This window comes from Mixophyes fleayi, chromosome 3 (genome assembly GCF_038048845.1).
Source record: "Mixophyes fleayi isolate aMixFle1 chromosome 3, aMixFle1.hap1, whole genome shotgun sequence".
Taxonomy (NCBI): Eukaryota; Metazoa; Chordata; class Amphibia; order Anura; family Limnodynastidae; genus Mixophyes; species Mixophyes fleayi.
In genome coordinates, this window is record NC_134404.1 from 65,084,506 (window position 1) to 65,109,609 (window position 25,104).

General features: G+C 40.6%; 2 protein-coding genes across 2 annotated transcripts; both read left to right on the plus strand.

Annotated features, from left to right (window-relative positions):
- Nucleotides 1–2,267: 2,267 nt before the first annotated feature.
- Nucleotides 2,268–9,486, plus strand: LOC142143132 (apolipoprotein L3-like). Its single transcript, XM_075200843.1, has 2 exons — nucleotides 2,268–2,579; nucleotides 8,716–9,486. The coding sequence occupies exons 1-2, from the start codon at nucleotides 2,268–2,270 to the stop codon at nucleotides 9,484–9,486; spliced, it is 1,083 nt and encodes a 360-aa protein (XP_075056944.1).
- Nucleotides 9,487–18,281: 8,795 nt separating this feature from the next.
- Nucleotides 18,282–19,033, plus strand: LOC142143133 (apolipoprotein L3-like). Its single transcript, XM_075200845.1, has one exon. It carries the CDS (start codon nucleotides 18,282–18,284, stop codon nucleotides 19,005–19,007), a length of 726 nt encoding a protein of 241 aa, XP_075056946.1. The 3' UTR covers nucleotides 19,008–19,033.
- Nucleotides 19,034–25,104: the final 6,071 nt, after the last annotated feature.

Consider the following 25,104-nt stretch of genomic DNA (forward strand, 5'->3'; position numbering starts at 1 on the left):
AGCAGCATACATCCCCCCACCTTTTTGAAGCTTACCTCCTCCTTCATCTTTCTTCCTGTCCACCCGTCGTTGCCTGGCTCTTCTCTGCTTCTCTGCTCCTCTACTGCTTAGCAACGTCATGACATCAGACGCTAAGGGACAGTGGGCAGAGTTCAGAAGATGGTGGAGCCAGGTGCTGGCCATCATTTTGGATGCGCCGGGCGGCTGGCAGCCTGATTATGAGGTCTGTTTTCTTTTCTTTATTTTTCAGTCTCCTCACAGAGGCAGGTGAGTGCGGCCACTGTGCCCCCTTGGGACTGCGCTCTGGGCGACGGCACCGGCCGCATCTGCCTCGTTATGGCTCTGCTCAGACCTGGGTGTCAGGATTAACTAGGATTAGTGGGATCCTTCTGTTCTGCCTGGGATTGACGGTACTTCACCCGGAGGCGCGGAATCTAACAGAGTGGAAGGTTTTCACCAGAGGTTCCCACAAGGGAATTTGGGCTTGGCAGCTTCCACCCTGCAGGTCGCAGCCCTCTAGGGGAGTTCCCAGAGAGCGGTGATAGAGAGCCTAGTACAGAGAACAATGTAGGCACTAGATATCCACAAATGAGTAGGATTACTGAGTGATGCTCCGTGATAGTCCACAGAGAGATAGTAGGTGATTTGCAGCAGCACATTTGGAGAGATGATAGCGATGATCTGCAGTAGTTACCACTAACGAGTGGAGCAGGTAATAGGTGATTTGCAGCAGCATACTTGGAGAGATGGTAGCGATGATCTGCAGTAGTTACCACTAACGAGTGGAGCAGGTAATAGGCGAGTTGCAGCAGTACACTTGGAGAGATGGTAGTGATGATCTGCACTAGTTGCCACTAATGAGTGGAGCAGGTAATAGGTGAGTTGCAGCAATACACTTGGAGAGATGATAGCGATGATCTGCAGTAGTTACCACTAACGAGTGGAGCAGGTAATAGGTGATAGCAGCAGCACACTTGGAGAGATGACAGCAATGAACTGCAGGAGTTGCCACTAATGAGTGGAGCAGGTAATAGGTGATTGCAGCAGCAGAGTGCATGAGCTGCTTCCAGGCCAGGAGTCTGACAAGAAGAACCAGCACTGAGAGGTGCTGGGAGGAGCCTTATAAATGAGAGGTAACCAATGGATAAGCGGGACAGGTGAACACAGGTGAGATGATTACCTGCGCATGTGCAGAACTGATTGCTGGCCTGACAGCCAGGCAAGAAGCAGGGAATGAGGAATGAATGATATTCAGGTTACCAGGTGGCAGACGTGGGTGAGCGGCGTGTATCACTGGGGAGGAGGTGAGTTGCCTCCTGAGACACTCTGCTTTGGTGAGCTGTGGTGTGGTGGATATGTTGAGTGTGTGTTTGGACACAAGGTCCAACACCTGAGAGAGGGTGTCGCTAAAATGTATTAGCTAGTAGCCAGACAGCTAGGATATTGTTTATGTTTTGTTTTGTTTGCAAGCTGGGGAATAAACTAGCTGTGGTTTTTAACCTGAAACCTCTGGACTTGTGTGGTTTACTGCTGCTGTTTGTCGCCATCTTCTCCTGGAGATGGTACCTATGCCCCTGATGGTGTCACATATGGCGGAGAATTGGCTTGCAAAGATCTGTGCATGTCAAGAATAGCAGCAGTCTTGGAGATACTTGCATAAACCAGCTCTGTGTGTCTGCTTGGAAAGTTTAAAAGGGACAGACACCGTGGAAAGCTATGTGCATGTCTTGTCATGTGGATAAAAGCAGCTAAAAATTGGAATGTTTATGCACAGCAACAGTGGGAAACAGAGAACCACATGGATGTGAGTAATAAATCCTACTGTGAAATACTGTTTAAACAGATTTTCTGCATATATGATAATTTGAGAGGACTTAAATGTTGTCAGTGAAAACTGGCTATTTGTGTTGGAAAAACAGAAGTGTATGCAAAGATCAATGAGACACAGATTAAAGGCAAAGAAATCAAGTGTTTTCATGGACTGAGTTTAATTGCTCTAAAGCAGGTGTGTTCATTAAGTCTGGGAGGAAACCCAAGTATATGTTGCTGAAGTCTAGGAAATGTGTATTTCTGCAAAGCACAAGTTGGGTGTGGCCTGGTTCTGTGCGTAAGCAAAGAGCAAGAGACTTTAAAGAAGAAAAGTTTGAGTATTTTTTGTCAATGTAAAGTGGATGTTTCTGTGTTGAAACAACCGAAGCATGCAAATGTGTTTGCAAAACTACTGAGCAGCAGTTTAAAAAAAAAAAAAAAAAAACTTTTGCCCTGCTATGGCCCAGCAAACCCAGCAACAGCAGTTACAGGATGCCATGCCACGGGAGGAAGCCATTAGGGTGAAAGTGTTAGCCCTTGAGGAGACCCAGAGACAACAATTAGACTTTAATGAGTCCTGGAGGCAACTACGGGAGTCCCAGCAACAAGACATTGAAACCCTCCATAAAAACGTGAGCTGTATTAAAGTGAAAGAAACGTCTCGGGAACAAGCCATAGAAATGCGGAAACAAGAAAAAGAAATTGCGGAAACAAGGTTCGAAGCCACACAAGTAGAATGTTTAAAATACCAGCAGCGTATGGAGCAGATGGTAAGAGAAATAAATGAGCTACAAGATAATCTGAAAAACAGAGCAGGGAAAAGCTCTGGTAACTGCAAAGACAGTGGCCCAGCAAAAAGAAAAAGTGAACGGTGAAATACCGCAACTTCAAGCTAAGCTACAGAAACTTGAATTAAAAAATGTTACTGTTCCAAGAATTTAACTCCAAACTCGGCAAGAAAAGAGAAACGTTGCTGGTGGAAAATAAGTTTCTTGAGGAAGGTGTAAAAAATGGGAGGGCCCAAATACAGCAGCTCACTGAAGAGAATTGAAAGTTAAAAACTGATATTGCAAGGGTAATTGCAGCCCAGAATACAAATAAAGGTCAATGTCAAAGGGCAAAAGAGGAAGCAGTAAAACTGGGAAAATCTGCAGAAAGAACTTGATGCCAAAGTCACAGATATACAAGAGAAAATTAAGATCTTGTCCCAGGTTGAAAATGTTGGAAATAAATAGAAGACTCAATATGAAGAATTAAAGATTCAGCATGATAGGCTAGTTGCCGAAACAATCCTAGCTCAGAGAGTACCATTAGAAGAGCGAGTTTCTCAAACAGAAGTACAAGAGTTAAGAGAGTCCCATGTCCAGGCTGAAATAGAGATATCTGCACTGGCAGACCAACAAGAGTCAATAAGTGGAAAAGGAAATGAAGATAAAGGTCAACGGGAGCAAACCCCAAAAATTCTAGCAGTTGTCCACAGTTCAAGAAGAACTACAGTACGCTACTAAAGCTTTTCAAGACAATGTCAGCAGTATGCAAACTGTTAAGGATAACTGGGAGAGGTTTGCTAATGGCTTTGAGACACCTTCCACTCAGGTTTCAGGAAAAGTAAAGCAGCTAAGTAATTCAGGATTGTTCAATATTTTACTGGGGCCTCAAGTCCCAAGAACTCAGGAAATGAATAATATGCTTCAAAAGGTGTCGCAGACCGCGAATATTACCAACTTACATCTGCATCAGTTAAGTGGGCTTGAAAAGTCAACCACGCCAGGAAGCTGAGTTCCTGTCCTCGTCTATTGCTCCATTGAAAGTGGTGCAGACAAAGTATGTTGCAACAAAAGAAATGAAGAATACACTCCGCCAGCCTCTAGTTCGAAAACGGCGATCTCCAGTGGATTCTGGTAAGACTGTTCCAGGGGAAAAGGGTGCTGGGCGGTGGAATGAACTGAAATGTACAGAGACTGTAGGCTCAGAACCTGGAGTTTGGCCAGTTTTGCCAAGAAGGATCTGGCCTCATAAGAGATATGACAGAAATGTGATTACCTGTTTTAGATGTGGTGGCTTAGGCAATATTGCTGCTAACTGTTCACGTACCTTTGAATCTATGCAATGTAATAATGCTTATGTACCTCATAGAAAGTCGTTATGTGCCCAGTTAGCCTGTATTGCAGACCGACAGGCTAAGTCTGGCAAATTAATGTGTAAAGTTTCTGTAGAAGGTAAAAGTATAAAATCACTGCTAGATTCGGACAGCATGGTTCTCTTGTAAAAGCAGAGATGGTGAGTCCCTTAAAGCATCAAGGGAAAACTGTTGGCGTAACCTGCATACACGGGGATACACTGCGTTATGATATTACTGAGGTACAAGTAGAAATACAGTATGGTCATGTAGTAGTCACTATGGGATTAGTTCCCGGTTTGAAATTTGATGTGATATTAGGGAGAGATTGTTCCCACTTTTGGAAGCTGTGGGAAACCCAGTCGATTGCCAAAGTGAATAGCCCAGACCCACATGGTAATGTCACTGATACAGTAATAGGGGGTGTGTTCCCAAGTCAGAAGTGTCCCCTTTATCAAATGTGGTTGGGGAGTCAGGAAATGACAAGGGTAGCAAAGGACTGCAGGCGAGTGTAAGATCTATTGAGATGGAAAATGTTGTCAAGACTGTTAACTGTACACCTGATGTTAAAGTAAAGAAAGATGCTTGTGCCTCGGAGCAATTAAGAGACCCCACTCTAATAAAAGCCAGAGAGAAAGTGAAAATTATTCATGAGAAGCCAGTAGAACCTGGTAATAGATTGTTGTATCCTTACTTGTCAATAAACCAAGGGTTCGAAAAGCGGTCTTTGATTGTTGATCATCCTGCTCTGAGTGTCGGTGCCATATTTCCACGTCTCAGTATAAAAACTTACTAGCAACTACCCCAGTTTCTCCTCTATCCATTGTTCCTTTGGGTTGGAAAGGATCTGTAACCAATACCCTCACACTCAGTTTACAGCATGTGCGTTGGGCAGAACATTGACCCGGGGAGTCTGCTCTGAGCCTTCCACTGGATGGATTTGGATGAAAACTACACAGACTGGTAATATTGGATCAGAAGATGTACTAGGGGGTTGAGGTCCCATTTGGACCTTCAGTTGGTGTGCGCTGGCCAGAACTTTGACCCGGAGAGCCTGTTCTGAGCCTTTCACTGGATGGATTTGGATGACATTTAATATAAAAACAAAACCAACACTGAGCAGCCACCTCCTGGATGTGTTGGAAAAGCTAATAATCTGCTAATTATTTTTAAAATGTTGGCAGTTACATCCAACTCATTGATAACTTAATAACTTCTAGATTTAAATCCTGGCAACGCCGGGTACTTTAGCTAGTATATGATATGGTACAAAAACTATATAAAAAAAGAATAATTTTTTTATAATTAGCTATGACAAAGATTATCTCATGACCTAACTATATACATACACCACTAAAAATAAAAACAATAACTAAATAACAATAAAAAAAATATTTGAGTACAGATTAATTGAGAAACTATAAAACAATGTTAAAATCACGGTATCCACAGCTGCATAGTTAATGAACTGAGAGCGTTATATCAGTAAATAAAGTTAGAAGGGAGACGAGCGGCCAGCTCACCTCACTGATTATAGATTTTGCTCTGTAACACAATGAGTGATGATGAATGTATTTAAAGGAGCATCTCGCTCCCCTTGTCATCACTGGAGTCAAATGACTGCAATTCAAGGGACGGGCTTTTCAAAATTCAGTGTCAGAGAAACAGGTTTCTTACCATTGCATCTGGCTTCCTTGTTCCTTTATTTCCCTTTCTACATTTTCCTTGAATTCCCTGGTTTTAGTTTTGGCATCTGACCACTCGTGTACCAGATCTCAGATTGTTGACATCTCTATCAGTTCTTTCTTACCACAGCATCACACCAGAAGGAAGCTCAGAGGCCCTTAACCTCACAGCCTTATCACACTCCTGTTATCGTATAGGTTGTAAGCTTGCAAGCAGAGCCTACTTACCTCTCTGTTAATACCCAGTCTCGTATTTATGTGTTTGTTCCCAATTATAAAGTGCTACGGAAAATGTTGGTGCTATATAAAGAAATTTTAATAAATAAATCAGTGAAACAAGTATTCAATGATCTAGGGGTATTTTTTTTTTAGCAATACCTAATTCCTATTATACAGTATATTATTGAGATTGTCTTACATTGTTACTAGTTCCATGGATTTATTACCATGTATAAACACATGCTGGGTGTGAACAATTGTTGGTGGTATTGAAGTTATTTTATTGCTTATCAATAAACATTGTCCGCTGCAATTTGTGTGGTTCCAACGCACAATGAGATTTAATAGCAAGATGTAACAATACAATAAAATAAAGTACAGCCGATACACACGCAAGCACCCTGGATCTAGCATACAGTCATTCAATCCTGAAGTCTGTGGTCAAGTAGACTGTATAGTGGACCCAGAGCTTGGTTTATATACAGTTTGTGATACATAAAAAAAGCAGTGATGTCTTGGCGTGTTTCCATAGGTTTAGGATTCAGGACAGTTCAGTGTAATGCAGGTCATAGGTCGGTTCAAACAATGCCCTCCAAGGGTGGGGATCCAGTCTCCAACAGCTGCATACGTGTCTTCCCGCCAAAAAGCTATTTTAAACTTATCTATTTGCATTACACACACAATATCATTCTGATTATTATTCCTCTATTATCCATAACTTGCATACGCAAGATGCGACCGTTTAGCCGATTGTAGCAGATGTCTGGTGGTAATAAGAGGATTGAAATGACACTAAACATGATATGTTTCGTAAATCCTGAACGCTTGATATCAATAAGGTGATTTTAACATTATTATATTAAACTATTAAATCTATTACATTCGATTATAAATGACTGTGTATTGAAGCTTTATTAAGGTGAACTATTCACAAGTGAATGCATGAGTGTAAGTGTATGTGTGTGTTATTTATCCGTGCGATTGCGTCATAACACGTGGTGTACGAATCGCAATCGCACAGTAAAACAACATTAATCAATTTGATTTACTTCATCCAATTATTTCACTTTCACAGTGGACAGCTTCAGTTAAGAACAGTTTGTGCAACCGTTTTGCCTCTCGGAACTCATATGAGTTTAATTAGTTGGCAGTACAGACTCCTCTATACACTTCTTCAGATCCTTCTCGGTGTAGGCGGCAGTCTTATGGTATACAGACATAAACAACATGTACCTGTTATCTACATGTGAGAAACCCACTGATGCTTGACGTATTTTGTGTATCTTATTTCAGTGATGTCACCAGTCCATAATGAATTCATAGGTGGAATATTTGTTCAGCCCATAAAATAGCTGCCTACACTGAGTGTATTCAGTGGCGGATTCAGGGGGGGGTCGATCGGGGCGATCGCCCCCCCTAGCAGGGGCTTACTGCCGGCAGCTGCACACTGTGCAGGTCCGTTCAGCAGGGATAGTATGCTGCCCGGCTGCTCTGATTGTGTTTAAAACACAACCAGAGTAGCGGGACAGCACACTGCCACTGCTGAACGGACCTGAACATACTGTGCAGCCGCCGGCAGCCTTAGACATCAGAAAGGGGGCGTGGCCTAAATCGTCCCCCCCCCCCCCTAAAATCGCCCCGGGTAGGACAAATGTCTAGATCCGCCCCTGAGTGTATTTAACAGATGCATTTTAATTTAAACCAATCTGAACTGAAATATTTTTTATCTAATAAAAATGTACAATTTTATTGACTTTAGATTATATGATTGTATGGGGGAATTCAATTGGTCGCGTTACTGTCAAAAGTAACGTGGCCTGTGCACTTTTACTGATATTACGGTAATAGTGTACATAATTACCAATAATACAGCAATTTCAACACCTTTTTGCTCGCAGCTCCCAGAAATCTGTGCTAAATCTACTATATTAACGGTAATAGACTTTGTGCGGCATTGTGTCGCGGGGAATTGAATTCCTCCCTATGTTAGTAAAATGGAGATGACACAAATCGCTGCAGCCCACATCTGCTCTAAAGACTTGTTCAAGTTTCTTCTATGCCTATTGCTGCATACAATTAATGTAAGGGGCGTAATACATCCCCTGTAATATCTTATTATTGCATTGATTATTTGTTTTATAAATATAATGTATGTAAATATTATCAAATCTATAATATAAATGTCTAGTGGCGTGTGTTAGTCTGTGTGTGTGTGTGTGTGTGTGTGTGTGTGTGTGCGTGTGTGGAAAAAATAAAACCAAGCTGCAGCGCCACCTGCTGGGCGGAGTTATTCACTGACCTACTAAATTCTTAGTGTGTGTGGAAAAAACAACTCAGAAAGGGCTGAAATTTGGTATACTAAGATGTTTTTAATTTGTTAATTTAATTTGTTAATTGTTAAAAGTGTTTATAAAGTTTTAAAAAAATATATATATATTTCTTGAAGGAGAAGTGACAGTTGGGAGTGGTTGGTGGTTGCCGGGGGTGACAGTGGGGAGTGGTTGGTGGTTGCCGGGGGTGACAGAGCGAGAGGAGTGTGATACTCAGGACCGCTGAGAGAGATCCCTGTGTCTGAATAGACATCTGGATAGATGTGGCGATGAAAATGAAGGATGAAGTGATGGAGAAGAATGATGAGGTGGTGACATGTGGACAAAACAATGTTAAAAAAGGGCGCTTGCATCGGGAAGTAACGCTCTTCCCCTGAGGAGGCCTGGGCTAGGCCCAAATGCATGACAAGAACCTTTTTAACACCTTAAGTAGCTTGATTTGACTAGAATGCATGAGTATCATGCACGGGTTAACTTGTGCTTTATATAGACAGTTAGTCAAGCATGGTCATGTTTACTAAACTTTCTTAATTTTGTTGTTTATTATGAACAGATAATGACACATATTCAGAAGTACAAAGATACACGGGCATCCTTGATAAAAGAGATTGAAAAATGCAGTAAAAAACTGCTCTGTATCGCTGATGACATAGACAAGTTCCATAAAGGAGCCACCATTGCCAGCGTCACAGGAAGTTCAGTTGGAATAGCCGGAGGAATCACCAGCATTGTAGGCCTAATCCTGGCCCCGTTTACATTTGGTGCATCTCTGATTGTCAGTATTGTTGGCATTAGTGTGGCTGTGGCTGGAGGGGTCACTGGAGCAGCAGCTTCTATAGCTGATACTGTAAATATTAAAAAGAAATGCAACAAAGTAGAAAAGAAAGTTATGAAAATTGAGGCGAAATGTACTAAAATTCATAATATTTGTGAAAATATTACAATTGAATGTGAAGCTCTTAAGTCTTTGCTGGAAAATATGGGCAAAATTGGGGGGAGAGGTGTATTCATGGCAGTAGAGATAAGTAGATTGGCTCAGCTGGGCAGAATATCTGCAGCTGCAACTAGAGGGGTCGAGTTAGTAGCTCAGGGGGCTCGGGCAGCCAGAGTTGTTTCTGGTGTTTTTGCTGCAGTGTTCATATTGGTTGATACTGCTTTTGTGGTAAAGGGAGCTATAGATCTGCACAAAGGTGCTAAAACAGAGGCAGCTGCAGAGATAAGAAAAATTGTCCACGACCTACGAGAAAAACATGATGAACTGCAAAAGCAAGATAAAGAGCTGCAGTTGATCTTACAAGATTTGGAAGCAGAAAATCATAAATAGTTCTCTTCCAAGAAGGATATATACACTTATATTCAAAATCCATATATTATATGTATCATATTTCTTGGTCATGCTTAATTTATCTTGATATTTCTGAGATTTTCACCAACTGTAATGTGACACTTTAATAATCACTGTACCAACTTCTTTTTTACCTGCTAAAATCTTACTAAGTGATTTTATTATTATAATAGTCTATGCTACAGAGATTGTAAGTAAATGTTTTATTTAACACAGCAATTCAACGCCAATAATTTTATTGCATAGTACTTTCCAAACTCAGAAACTGTCTCATAATAATGAATTATTGGAGCAGGTCATAACACTGTATGCAGTTGACAATAAATGATTTTCTCACCCCAGTAAAAAATGATGTTATTTAATGAGTAGAAGGGCCTGATTTATTAAGGATCTTAACTTGAGAAACTTCTTATTTCAGTCTCCTGGACAAAACCATGTTACAATGCAAGGGGTGCAAATTAGGATTTTGTTTTGCACATAAGTTAAATACTGACTGTTTTTTCATGTAGCACGAAAATATCAACTTTAAATTTCAGTGTACAAATTAGCTATCTTGATTTTGAAAAAAGACACATGAAACTGGACTAAAAATGTCTGGAAAGTAAAGCCAATATAAGCTCTTAACAATAAAAAAAATATATAATGTTAACAGATAAAAATCAGAACTTGAGAAACAATAATAATCTATACATTTTAACATACATATAATAAAATAAAACTAAAGCCTTAACTAATGTGTGGATCCACTGAAATGTAAGAAAAATACAACGTAAAATCTCATAAATGATGCCTCATGTGGTGTTCATACAATAAATGAGCAGGGATGTCGCACAGTGGTTAGCATTGCTACCTCAAAGTGCTGGGGCCATGGGTTCAATTCCAACTACGGCCCTATCTGTGTATAGTTTGCATGTTCTTACTGTATTTGGGTTTTCTCCCACAGTCTAAAAACATACTGGGAAGTTAATTTGGCTTCTGATAATGAACCCTAGCAACTTACTAATAATAAACATAGAACCAAGGAGAAATAGTAACACAATAGAATATGCTGAGACTATCCATTAGAAACATATGTGTCCCATATTAATGCAAGAAAAATCTAATAATATAGTTGAAAAAATCCATAATTGATCTTTTACAACATTGTTTCATATATATCAGAAGTGACCTCCTTAGCCTTTGCACACATCCACTCTATCTACATTCACTTCCACTTTACTGAACGTTCTATCATTTTTTTCTCTTTTGATTAATAGTTGATATAATATCATAAATGTATTGTTTGGTCTTAAATGGCTCTGCTGATTGTTTAACAGTGATTTTGTTCAATTGTTTATAAAATTGCTGAAAACCAATAAAAACATTTTTGAAAACCAAAAAATCCATAAGTCCTCCAGTGATAAATATTGGAAATAATGAATAGAAGGTTCATAGAGTGCAGAAACTTGGCAAAAGATACTTGCCAATTGTGAAATGTCACCACTATCTCTGCTGGAAATCCCCCTCTATCAATTTATACTCCGTTGAAGCAAATAAGAAAGATCTATAAGAACTCAGAAGTTCAGCCCTATATTCTTGTCCAAAGTTCAAGGAACCTATAGTATACGCACTGTCCCTTGTATGTTTTGTGGTGTCATCACAATTCTTCAGAAAGCCTTTGCTATTCAGGGATATATGTAACAATGTGAGGTGGTTTCTGGGTTCAGAATACTGAGAGTTTGCTAGCCTGGGACAACTGGGATGGTTCTAGGCACAAGAATCTGCATACCTCAGCACTGTACACACTAACATTGTAGTTGGTCTCCTCCTGGGTTCCGTGTCATATGCCCACTGCCACAGAGAGCAAGAGTCACCACAAAACAAAGGAAATAGGCAGAAGCAGGAATGGATATCTGACCCAAGAGAATGTTTAATTTGCAGGTTAGAAATCTTCAACATTTATTATAGTTTTTTGATAGACCCCCTACACCAGTGAAATGCCATACTTTTATAGTTCTGAAATTTTATTGTAAACCCCAGATTTGGTAGATTATTTATTTGTTCTGTCTGTAGTTTTATTCCTACACCATTATTTGGATGTTGATAGTAGGATCAGGTGGAATTACGGCAGAGGTGTCACAAATTTTGTACAATTATTTTAGACCAGACCAGATGTCAAAATGTTGTGCTGACTCATCTGCATTACCACTGGGTTTCTTGGGAAAGCTAAGTTTTTTCCTAGCAGCAGCTGCCTGAGAAACTGAAGGATGAGACGTTGTCGTGTCATGTACCACTTAAGCTGTCAGCTTGCTCACCAGGAGCTCATTGCATCTCTTCAAATCTGGGTCAGATGGAAAGAAGGAGAAGACATAGCTCTTAAACCTAGGATCAAGCACAGTCGCCAAAATGTACTGATCCAATTTCAAGATGTTGAAAACTCTTGGATCCTAGCGAAGCGCATAAAGTACTTAATCTACAAGTCCGACATACTTAGCGGAATTGCTTTGGTTCATCTCTTACTTCAATTTCTAAAGCTGCTTTTCCTAAGATCTAATTAGGGGAATCATTTGACACAAGCTAGCAGTGTCTGAACTCACTTCACAGGTGAATGCTTTGAATGGTTTCAACACCTTGCACAATACGAAAAAGTATTCTCCACTGCGCTGGACTAAAGTATGTTCCCCCTACTTTCCCAATGTCATGACTTGTTGAGTAAGCGAGGATGGCTTTTCGCTGTTCCTTCATCCTCTGAAGTATATAAAGTGTGGAGGTTACCACCTCTTGCTTCAGTTGGTGACATAGCAAATTCAATTATTCTTACAGTTGCTGCAATCTCCTACATACAGTTGCTGAATGCCAAAAAATGTCCCCAAAATTTTTCGGGCCATAGACAGCATATCCTGCACTTCCCTTTCATTTTTTAAAAAGCTTTGTACCATCAAGTTGATTTTGTGAGCAAAACAGGGGGGTAAATGTATCAAACTGAGAGTTTTGAAAAACCAATCAGATTCTAGCTATCATTTCTTTAGTACATTCTACAAAATGCTAGCTAGAATCTGATTGGTTGCTATAGGCAACATCTCCACTTTTCAAACCTGCTGGGAAACTCTCAGCTTGATACATTTACCCCAGGGAATGTGATGAAATTCACCCAGCTGTAATGCTCTCACAATATTGGTGGCATTATCAGAAATCACATATCCTGAGGAGAGGCCAAGCGGGATAAGCCATGTTGCAATGACATCCCTTTGTTTTTCTAACAGGTTGTCAGTGGTATGCCTCTTAGTGAAGTTGGTGATGCTAGATGCTGCAGCTGTTCCTGCTGTTAAAGGCAAATCATCAACCCAGTGGGCTGTCACAGTCATATAATCTTTAGTTTGCCCAGTTCCGCTTTTGTGACCCAAAAATTAGTTTTTTTCTAATCTCCTGGTACAGGTGAGGAATTGCTTGTCTAGTAAAATGGTGTCGAGATGGAATTTGGTAAAAGGGACACAGGACCTCAATTGTCTAAAACCTGCTGCATTAATGGTGGATATTGGATGCAGATCTAATACTAGCAAAGTTGCCATGGTGCCTGTGATCCGGTGTGTGACTGAGTGACAGCTGTCATACTTGCTTCCTCTTGCAAAGGATTGTTTAACAGTCAATTGTTGTAAATTGTTAGTAGTCTTCTTCTTGGTCTGCTTCTGGGATGACCATCCACCCCCAGCAGCAGCAGCAGCAGCGGGCCTAAAGCTCAAGGATTCTTCTGAGTTTCCCAAAAGCTTGCCATGAACTCGTTTCAATTGGAGTAGACTGGCTAGACAACTATTGTCAGGATTTGGGTAAAAATAATTCCACACATAAGAGGTGGATTTTTTGGTCTTATGCCCAGGGATGACAATGGCCTTCTTCTTATCAATGGCAAGAACTGCTTCCACTGGTGCAGGACTTACACAAACAACATCCTCGTCATCAAGATCCTCATTAGCGCCGTTGCCAGCTACACAAATATCCCTCTTATCCTGTTGCAAATCCGAAGTGGCATCCTCAATTTCTATACCAGCAGCTATAATTGCGGTGCTCATGCACACATTTGCAGAAATGGTGAAAGGAAGCTTCTTTATGAGTACAGTATCATAAAGGCCAGGCTTAGACATAGCACTCGTGGATAGACTTTCCTCAGGGATTTGTGACGGTTCCGAACACACAGTTTGCTCTACTGCCTTACTGGTTTCTGTCACACTCCGGGTGATCGGGCAGCGCACCCGACCCCGGCAGACTTACCTTCCTACAACGGTCCGCTCCGTCCTGGGCGCCGCCATCTTGGATTCGGGTCTGCGCATGCGCAGACCCACTGTATTTAGAAACCCTTGGCTGCTCTCCCATTGGCCAGACTATTTGGCACCAAGTTTAAAAGGCACCTCCCGTGGACATCCCATATCTGTTCTTAGAGTCACTCCCTGGTGCTAAGAAGTGGCTTCCCTCTAGTGTCTTGCTTGTCTGCAGAGTTCACGCTCTATCATCTGTTCCAGTGTGATTATCTACTTGTCCGCAGAGCTGACCCTCTACATTTGTTGCAAAGCTGATTCTCTCCACTTCATTTCTGTGCGGTAACCGGCTTGACTGTAGATCTCACGCTCCATCTTCTGTTCCAGTGTGATCATCTATTTGTCCGCAGAGCTGACCATCCTCTCTACTCTTCCATGCCTACCATCTCAACTGACCTTCCCAAAGGGTTTCACCCAGTGCTCTTAGAGGAGGCTGCAACCTGCGAGACAGATGCAGTTAAGGCCATACTGCCTTGCGGCGGTCCCTGGTGAATAGCATCTCCTTGTTAGACTCCACGCCCTGCTGGAGTAGCACTAAACTATGCAAACCCTAAGATTTGCATCGTAAAGTCTAGACCCCGTGTTTGGAACCTTGACAGTTTCTTTCATTTTACTAATGTAATTTGTTTGGCACCTCTTCTATACTCTAAATGACAAGATATTGCATTGTCATGACAGACAGCAGAAGATGCCTCACTGACAGTTGCAGAATTATCACTCATAAATAAAGTTGAGGGCCTGAATCTTTCCTTGCCACTCTGTATTTAGAATGGCATGTTGGCAATTTTTGTTTTTTTCTACAGTAAACTTTCCCTTTATTAGATGTGTATTTTCCTTACCAATGTAAAAGCTTGTTTTTTGTATATCAGTTTCCCTGAGGATAGGCTTTAGTAGATGACGTTGAAGGACTAGTATCATCATGACTAGTGCCAGCAGCTGATTGGTGCTCCTGCTCTTCTGTCGACTGATCATGATCCATATAGATTAAAATTTTTCCGCAAATGACAAATGAGTACACAACTGAGTAGAGTACACATCGCGAATCAGTGATTTATGTGAACAATGCAGTCAGATACACTACGGCACACAATTTGTATAAAATAGAGAATCATTGCTTTTTTCAGCAAATGAGAACAACTGAGTTGAGTACACGCTGCTAGATACACACACTAGAACAGCATGCAATTTGAAAAAAATATATGCTTTTTCCAGCAAATGACAACTGAGTTATTATTATTATTATTATTATTATTATCATTTATTTGTTAGGCGCCACAAGGTATCCGCAGCGCCGCACACAGTGCTAACAGTAGACTATACAGGGTGAAACCATACAGAACAATGAACAAAAAGTACCAACACTTCAGAAACTCCGGCCAGTCATATGCAGTAAAGACGGAGCGGAAGAACAGGTATGGAGACAGGAGAGGAGGGGGCCCTGCTCATACGAGCTTACATCCTAAGGAAGGGTAAACAGACCAGGCACAAGAGGAGCCAGTTGAGGCAAGAGGTAGAGAAGGGAGGATGAGCTAAAGGGAGGAGATGGGGGTTAAGTAGATGGTAGGCTTTGAGGAAGAGGTGAGTTTTGAGTGCAAAACTGCGAGTCAGGTGCTTATAGAGTTAAAATTCTCAATATTACAATTCAGCTTCTTATAGAGGCGATTTATCAACATCCCTGAAAAGTATACACAAATTATAAACAAACAAGAAGCACCAAGTAATAAGTTAAATGTATAATAACTGGAGAATATATAATATATATATATAGTGAGGGGCCTAATGTAAATCAAACTTTAAATCACTTTAAATCAAACAAGTGGAACTCACAGCATAGATTGCAGCTTCTCTCAGGAGACCCCTGATCTCCTCCCCAGACAGTGAGAGACTGAGAGAGCAGGGCAGGAACCTTTTATAAGCCCCACACAGGTGTGTGTCCTGATTTCTCTGCTGGGAATCTCTGAAGCTGAGAAACCAAATGAGAAGCTTTTCCTCAGAAACAAACAATCTCCCTGCTGTTTAAAATACAAACGACAGGAACCTGGGACTTATGTACCTGCCATTTACCTCTCGCCCAGAGCTTCTGTCACAATATATATCATACTTGCCAACTCTCTGGGAGACTCCCGAAATTCGGGTCGGTCTCAAGGACTCCCGGGAGAGCTGGCAAGTCTCCCGCATCCAGCTACTGGCTTCCAAACATGACGCGATTCGCGGTGAATCATTTTGGCCCCGCAACAAAAGGGCATTTTTGTCACAGGGGCAGGGCCAAAAGGACGTGTTTGGCTGCGCCCCACCCCCTCCAACCCTCCAGTCACGCCCCGCTCCGGGAAATAAGTTTGCCAAAGTAGGCAAGTATGATATATATATAGATATAGATATAGATATATACATATAGATATATATACACATAAATATACACACATTTTAAAAAAAATAATTTATTTATAATTAGCTATGACATAGATTATCTCATGACCTAACCATACATATACAACACTAAAAATAAAAACAATAACTAAATAACAATAAAAAGAAATTTGAGTAAAGATTAAATGAAAAACTATAAAACAATATTAAAAACACGGTATCCACAGCTGCATAGTTAATGAACTGAGAGCGTTATATCAGTAAATAAAGTTAGAAGGGAGACGAGCGGCCAGCTCACCTCACTAATTATAGATTTTGCTCTGTACCACAGTGAGTGATGTGGAATGTATTTAATGGAGCATCTCGCTCCCCTTGTCATCACTGGCGTCAAGTGACTGCAATTCAAGGGACGGGCTTTTCAAATTCAGTGTCAGAGAAACAGGTATCTTACCATAGCGTCTGGCTTCCTTGTTCCTTTATTTTCCCTTTCTATATTTTCCTTGAATTCTCTGGTTTAATTTTTGGCATCTGATCACTCGTGTACCAGATCTCAGATTGTTGACATCTCTATCAGTTCTTTCTTACCACAGCATCACACCAGAAGGCAGCTCAGAGGCCCTTAACCTTATGTATCACACTCCTGTTATCGTATAGGTTGTAAGCTTGCAAGCAGAGCCTATTTACCTCTCTGTCTGTTTGTTAATACCCAGTCTCATATTACTATGTTTGTTCCCAATTATAAAGCGCTACACAAAAATGCTGGCGCTATATAAAGAAATGTTAATAAACAAATAAATCAGCGAAACAAGTATTCAGTGATCTAGGGTTATTTTTTTTTTTAGCAATATCTAATTTCTATTATACAGTATATTATTGAGATTGTCTTACATTGTTACTAGTTTCATGGATTTATTACCATGTATAAACACATGCTGGGTGTGAACAATTTTTGGTGGACAGCTTCAGTTAAGAACAGTTTGTGCAACCGTTTTGCCTCTCGGAACTCATATGAGTTTAATTAGTTGGCAGCACAGACTCCTCTATACACTTCTTCAGATCCTTCTCGGTGTAGGCGGCAGTCTTATGGTATACAGACATAAACAACATGTACCTGTTATCTACATGTGAGAAACCCACTGATGCTTGACGTATTTTGTGTATCTTATTTCAGTGATGTCACCAGTCCATAATGAATTCATAGGTGGAATATTTGTTCAGCCCATAAAATAGCTGCCTACACTGAGTGTATTCAGTGGCGGATTCAGGGGGGGTCGATCGGGGCGATCTCCCCCCCTAGCAGGGGCTTACTGCCGGCAGCTGCACACTGTGCAGGTCCGTTCAGCAGGGATAGTATGCTGCCCGGCTGCTCTGATTGTGTTTAAAACACAACCAGAGTAGCGGGACAGCACACTGCCACTGCTGAACGGACCTGAACATACTGTGCAGCCGCCGGCAGCCTTAGACATCAGAAAGGGGGCGTGGCCTAAATAGCCCCCCCCCTAAAATCGCCCCGGGTAGGACAAATGTCTAGATCCGCCCCTGAGTGTATTTAACAGATGCATTTTAATTTAAACCAATCTGAACTGAAATATTTTTTATCTAATAAAAATGTACAGTTTTATTGACTTTAGATTATATGATTGTATAGGGGAATTCAATTGGCCGCGTTAATGTCAAAAGTAACGCGGCCTGCTCACTTTTACCGATATTACGGTAATAGTGTACATAATTACCATTAATACAGCAATTTCAACACCTTTTTGCTCGCAGCTCCCAGAAATCTGTGCTAAATTTACTATATTAACGGTAATAGACTTTGTGCTGCGTTGTGTCGAGGGGAATTGAATTCCCCCCTATGTTAGTAAAATGGAGATGACACAAATTGCTGCAGCCCACATCTGCTCTAAAGACTTGTTCAAGTTTCTTCTATGCCTATTGCTGCATACTATTAATGTAAGGGGCGTAATACATCCCCTGTAACATCTTATTATTGCATTGATTATTTGTTTTAGAAATATAATGTATGTAAATATTATCAAATGCATTATATAAATAGTTAGTCAAGCATGGTCATGTTTACTAAACTTTCTTAATTTTATTGTTTATTATGAACAGATAATGACACATATTCAAGAGTACAAAGATATATGGATACTTTTGCTAAACATTTTTGAAGAATGCATTAAAGAAATGCTCAGTATCGCTGATGACATAGATAAGTTCCATAAAGGAACAGGAAGCTCATTTGGAAAAGCAGGAGGAATCAACACCATTGTAGGCCTATTCCTGGCCCCGTTTACATTTGGTGCATCTCTGAATGTCAGCGGAGCAGCGGCTTCTATAGCTGATACTGTACATATTAAAAAGAAATGCAACAGAGTGGAAGAGATTGTTACGGAAATTCAGGGGAAATTTACTATAATTCATAACATTTCTGAAAATATTAAAGGTGAATATGAAGCTCTTAAGTCTGTGCTGGATGCAGAACAAATGGAAAATATGGGCAAAATTGGGAGGAGAGGGGCATTCCTCGCACTAGAGATAAGTAGATTGGTTCAGCTGGGCAGAATATCTGCAGCTACAGCTAGAGGGGTCGAGTTAGTAGCTCAGGGGGCTCGGGCAGCCAGAGTTATTTCCGGCGTTTTTGCTGCACTGTTCATATTGGTTGATGCTGCTTTTATGGTAAAGGGAGCTATAGATCTGCACAAAGGTGCTAAAAAAGAGGCAGCTGCAGAGATAAGAAAAATTGTCCACGAACTACAAGAAAAATATGATGAACTGCAAAAGGAAGATAAAAAGCTACAGGTGCTCTTACAAGATTTGGAAGCAGAAAAACATGAATAGTTCACTTCCAAGAAGGATATATACACTTATATTCAAAATCCATTTATTATATGTATCATATTTCTTGGTCATGCTTAATATATCTTAATATATCTGAGATTTTCATCAACTGTAATGTGACACTTTAATAATCACTGTATCAACTTCTTTTCTACCTGCTAAAATCTTACTAAGTGATTTTATTATTATAATAGTCTATGCTACAGAGATTGTAAGTAAATGTTTTATTTAACACAGCAATTCAACGCCAATAATTTTATTGCATAGTACTTTCCAAACTCAGAAACTGTCTCATAATAATGAATTATTGGAGCAGGTCATAACACTGTATGCAGTTGACAATAAATGATTTTCTCACCCTAGTAGAAAGTGACCTTATTTAACGAGTAGAAGGGCCTGATTCATTAAGGATCTTAACTTGAGAAACTTCTTATTTCAGTCTCCTGGACAAAACCATGTTACAATGCAAGAGGTGCAAATTAGGATTTTGTTTTGCACATAAGTTAAATACTGACTGTTTTTTCATGTAGCACATAAATATCAACTTTAAATTTCAGTGTACAAATAAGCTATCAAGTATTTGTGTGCTACATGAAAAAACAGTCAGTATTTAACTTATGTGCTAGACAGAAAACTAGTTTGCACCCCTTGCATTGTAACATTGTTTTTGTCCAGAAGACTAAAATAAGGATCCTCTCCATTTAAGATCTTTAATGAATCAGGATAATGAACCTAGTCATTATCCAGCCATTCTTAATAGTTTACAGGTAAATGGATCTTGTTTGTTGAAAGCTGTTCTCACATTTATCATTGATCGATATTCAGCTGTCATGGTGTAAAATATTCATAGATGAGTTACTTTTCACTGAGGAGGCCCCTATTCAACTCTACTGATCACACGCATGGAACGTACATGGAACTAGTTACTTGGTTTGAGCTTCCAGTTCCACAGTTTAAATAAAAAAATAAAATAAAGTTTTGTTTTTATTTGTCAAAAACAAATCTTTTACATATAAAAAATTAGACAGGTATACTATAAAAGTTAATATAAATATCACCCGCATACTTGCCTGTGCTGCCGAAATTTACTGCCAGAAGGGTTATTGCTGATGGTAACCCCTATAATGTATAGGGCAAATCAAATATAAGCCCTTTCATCTGCAAAAACTTCCATCTTAGCTGGCAATGGGGCTTTTCGCCTTTTAGTAAATAGTCCTTTGTTTTAACACAGCAACATTATTAAGAAAATGACAATATCTTGGAGTTTAGTATAACAATAATATAACAATTTAACTCAACACAGATTTTGGTTTAAAGGCACTTACGTCCCTTGGTTCCACTGGCACTGGACAGACTGGTGGTTGCATTGGCAGGGCTGGCACTGGAGAGATGATGGGCAGAGAGAGAGAGAATTATATATGTACAGGGCATGCTGTGGAGGTAAAAGGTGTGAACGGTAAGAGAATTGACACAATGGGAATTAAAGACAGAGCACAAGACAAAGCAAAAGAGGTGTCAGAGTGTTTGCATATCTGCTGTTGCCTGTCCACATCCAGATGTCATTAACAGAGAAACTAAAAAATGATTTATTGCTGTAAAAAGTAATTTTTTTCAGCCTGAAACTTATTAAATGAATTGGGTTATTGCTTAGTCCCAAAAAATATGTATTATTCTCAGGGAGGGATTAATCTATATTCTTTTATTTTTTTTTTCCAATTCAAGTTCAGTGTATGATCCAAGCCCCTGCACATGCTCAGTTTGAATGGAGCCCTCCAAAGAAATATGTAAATGTCATGAATATTTTTTACGTGGTATCAGTCATGTGACACAGCTATAAAATAATGGTAAATAGCGGTGATAAGTAATTTGTAAAATGAAAAGCGGTGTTAACAACAATTCAACTTTTCGCTGAAATAACCATAATGATGATTAATAGTACCTAATCATCTGTTATGTTTTCAGTTAAATAGTGTACTAAATCCAAAAATATTGTAACTTACATGAAAATAAAAATGTTGGCTTTAAAAAATATTTTATGCGTTTTTTGTGAGCATTCGTAATTCAAATCAAAAGACAGTCAAGTCAAGAAGACTGCCAGTTGAACTATTATTTTTTATTATTAACTTTAGTTTTAAATCTTCTCATACTGGGCCTCATATAGAGCAAGGAGCAAATTATGTTGCACTACAATCGAATGTATGTTTTTGCATGCAGGGAAAATACTGGCTGCTTTGGCATGTAGCACACAAATACTAGACAGATTTATTTTTACACTGCAATTTAGAGCTGAGCTAGGACACGTTCCCTCCCAACTGTAAATCTGTCCACACTTTTTAAATACAACCCCATTGCAGTGCGATATGGTTTTGCCAAGACACATATTTGCTCCCTTTTTTGCAGCATCCTTTTTCAAAGCAGATTGCTATAGCCATGGCTGCCATGTTATTTTTTGAGGTCATGCATCCATGCTACCAAATTCCATCTTGATTTTAAAAAAAAAAAACACATGAAACTGGACTAAAAATGTTTGAAAATGAAAGCCAATATAAGCTCTTAACAATAAAAAATAAACTATAATGTTAACTGATAAAGATCAGAACTTGAGAAACAATAAGATCTATAAATTTTAACATACACATCATAGATAAAATATAAAACATTAACTAATATGTGGATCCACTGAAATGTATGAAAAATAGAATGTAAAATCTCATAAATGATACTTCATGCAGTGTTCGTAAGATAAATGAGTAGAGATGTGGTACAGTGGTTAGCATCGCTGCCTCATAGTGCTGTGGCTGTCACACGCCGGCCCTGTGGACGGGCACTGGCGCTCTTACCCTTCTCTTGTAAGCGGTGATTCTGGTATCCTGATCACACCACTGGATGCATCTACCATCTGTTTTGCACATGTGCAAGCCCATTCCCCTCTCTCATAAACTTCTACTTGTTCCCCATTGGTCCGGGCATTTTGGAGCACTATTTAAACCTCCCACTTCCTCCTGTCCGATGCCTGTTCTTCGAGTTCATTCACTCTCTGTAAGGATCTGACTCCCTTCGGTCTGACTCCTGACGTGCCCTGAGTTACCATGTACGAACCAGCTAGTTCTACCCCGCTATTGTCTCCATTTGAACTTTTGCTGCAACAGTGACTCTCCAGCCGTACTCTGAGTTACCATCTCCGGATCAGCTAAGTTCTACTCCACTACTGCCTCTATTTGAACTGCCGCTGTACCAGTAATTCACCTGCTGCTGGGCAAGCTCTGGATTGGGCTTCCCCGCTCTAGGAGAGGGATGATCCTCTTCTTAGCAACTATGCCTCCTTTCTGGTTACCTTTCGCCGGATTATCGATGAACCCGGTTGAGTCTTCTCTGCTTCTGCTCGCATCTTCAAACTGCACCAAGGGAACCACTCCGTAGCACAATACGTTATTGAATTCTGCACATTATCTTCTGAATTATCTTGGAACAATGATGCCTTAGTAGCCACCTTCTGGCAAGGCTTGTCGGATCACGTTAAGGATGTGTTGGCATCTCATGAGCTACCTACCACCTTCTATGCCATTATCTCCCTCTGTAAGAGAGTAGATCTGTGATTTCAGGAAAGGTCGGCAGAAAAGGATCAGTCCCGACGCTCTGCCCTTAGACCAACTCCACGCCCTGTGCTGCACCCCTCTGTTACTGACGAGCCTATGCAAATCGGAAGGACCAGCTTGACTTCTGAGAAACGTGACAAGAGATGCCGAGACAAGCTGTGCATCTATTGTGGCGAATCCGGTCACTTTCTAAGCTCTTGCCACAAGAGGCCGGGAAACGCCAAACCCTGATCTGTTCCAGGGAGGTCAGGTTGGGGTCCAGCAAAACCTCCTCTTCTACCATTTGCACCATTTCTGTCTACTTGCAAAATGACTCCCCTGTATATCAGTCTCGAGCTCTACTAGACTCTGGTGCCACACAGAATTTTATATCACAAACTCTAGTCACTCGCTGTTCTATTCCTACACCATATTCCCTTAGAGTCTCCAGTCATCATCCCATCCATTGATGGTTCCCAACTCCCAGGGAGTGTGATTCACCATCAAACCAAACCACTTATTCTAATCATTGGAGCACTACATTCCGAACGCATTTCATTCTTAGTGTTACCCTGCACCACTACTCCGATCATTCTAGGTCTTCCATGGCTCCAGTTACACTCCCCTCAGCTAGACTGGAACACCTCTGAGATTCTAGCCTGGAGGTCCCACTGCCACTCTAATTGTCTAATGAGAGGGAGACCACTTCAATCATTATCTACCTTAACACCTTCTGCTCTGCCTTCTCATTACCGGGCATTTGCTGATGTCTTTGACCAAGGCCGTGCTTCCACCACATCGTCCATGGGATTGTCCCATAGAATTACTCCCAGGGAAGATTCCACCAAGAGGTCGCGTCTATGTAAAGGAAAATCTCCAAAGGGGCTTTATTAGGCCCTCAGTCTCTCCTGCCAGGGCAGGTTTAGTTTTCGTGAAGAAGAAGGACGGTTCATTACGGCCTTGAATTGACTATCACGGGCTTAACACGGTAACTATCAAGAACCGTTATCCTATTCCCCTCATCACGGAATTGTTCGATCGAATCACAGGAGCCAAAATCTTCACTAAGTTAGATATTTGAGGTGCATATAACCTTATTCGCATCCGGTCCGGAGATGAGTGGAAAACCGCCTTAAATACCCGCGATGGTCATTATGTGTATCTAGTGTCGAAGTCAGTAAATTGGATAAAGTCATTTCAATTAAAGTCTAGCAAACTTGGTTGTCTTTGTTTGAAAAGATGCGTACGGTACGCATCGACGTACAAGGGCACGCTACGGCGTGAAAGGGCGTACGCATCCACTACACGTGGCAGCAACAGTAATTGGTCTTTTACCATACATTCGCACAAACACGCATACTTATAAAATAGTACACATTATTGGTAGTTGCAACACATAGTCAGTTATGTCGAAATATAGTAGTATTTATATGTTATATCAGAGTTACATGCATATTAGTGAAATACACAGAACGGGTTAAAGGAATAACATCATGAGTGGTATCATAATGAACCTTGTTACATATCCTACTGTTTGGTGCGCTCTGCGAGGGAATCGCAGAGTGCATACGCAAGTTATGAATGATAGGGAATTATGAACTACTTAAGACTAAGGAATTCTGGCGGGAAGAGCAGAGCATACCCCCTGCAGAGATGACCCCCTCCTTTGGATTCCTTAGGATGAACCAGCCAATGATTGACGACCCCTTGGACATTCCTGAGACCCGGACCAATAGATGCAAGCCATACCATCTTCATTGTATTACTGTATTTGATTGTGTATATAAGCAGCAGCTTGTGATCCAGAGTGCAGACATCTTGTCCCCAGACTTCAGGATTGAATGACTGCACTGGATCCAGAGCGCCTGCGATAAGTAACGGCTGTATTTACTATTACTTCGCTTGAGCATATTATTCTACTTATTTGCGAATAAATATTTGTGCTTTGGAAACACAAATCGAGGTTCGACAATCGTTATTGGTTAGCGACAATACGCACATAACAATTTGGGGGCTCGTGAGCTTTGGAGGTTTCGTTGCCGATGATACGCAAGACCAACGGATTTCGGTTCCTCAACAAAGGGTGGAGACGCGTCATAAACGGGTAAGAACGCATGGTGTTCAAAACCTGAATTTTACTCTGTGTTGCGAAACTGAATGTCCGTTTTGCATTATCTAGGGCACGCTAACTAGAACCTAGGGACAAAAGAGAAAACTGTTTCTTTTTTTCTGTCAATGTGCGTTTTAACTGTATTACATTGCTTAGCGTATGTGTATTTCCTGCTGTGCGTACGCGAACTTCCGGTAGATTTTCCACGTGGTTAAACAATCAATTTGATAGTTATACATGCATAGTATAAATCACTTGTGAAAGTCTCTGAAACACTATCACTATTGTTGGGAATATTGTTGATTTTCTGCGCAGAAAACTAAGGTGTATGTGTTTTGTGATTGTATGATTTTGAAGTGAAAGTTGATTTACTGTCAAAAGGACAGGGATATCGGTTGCCGCTTGACGAGGC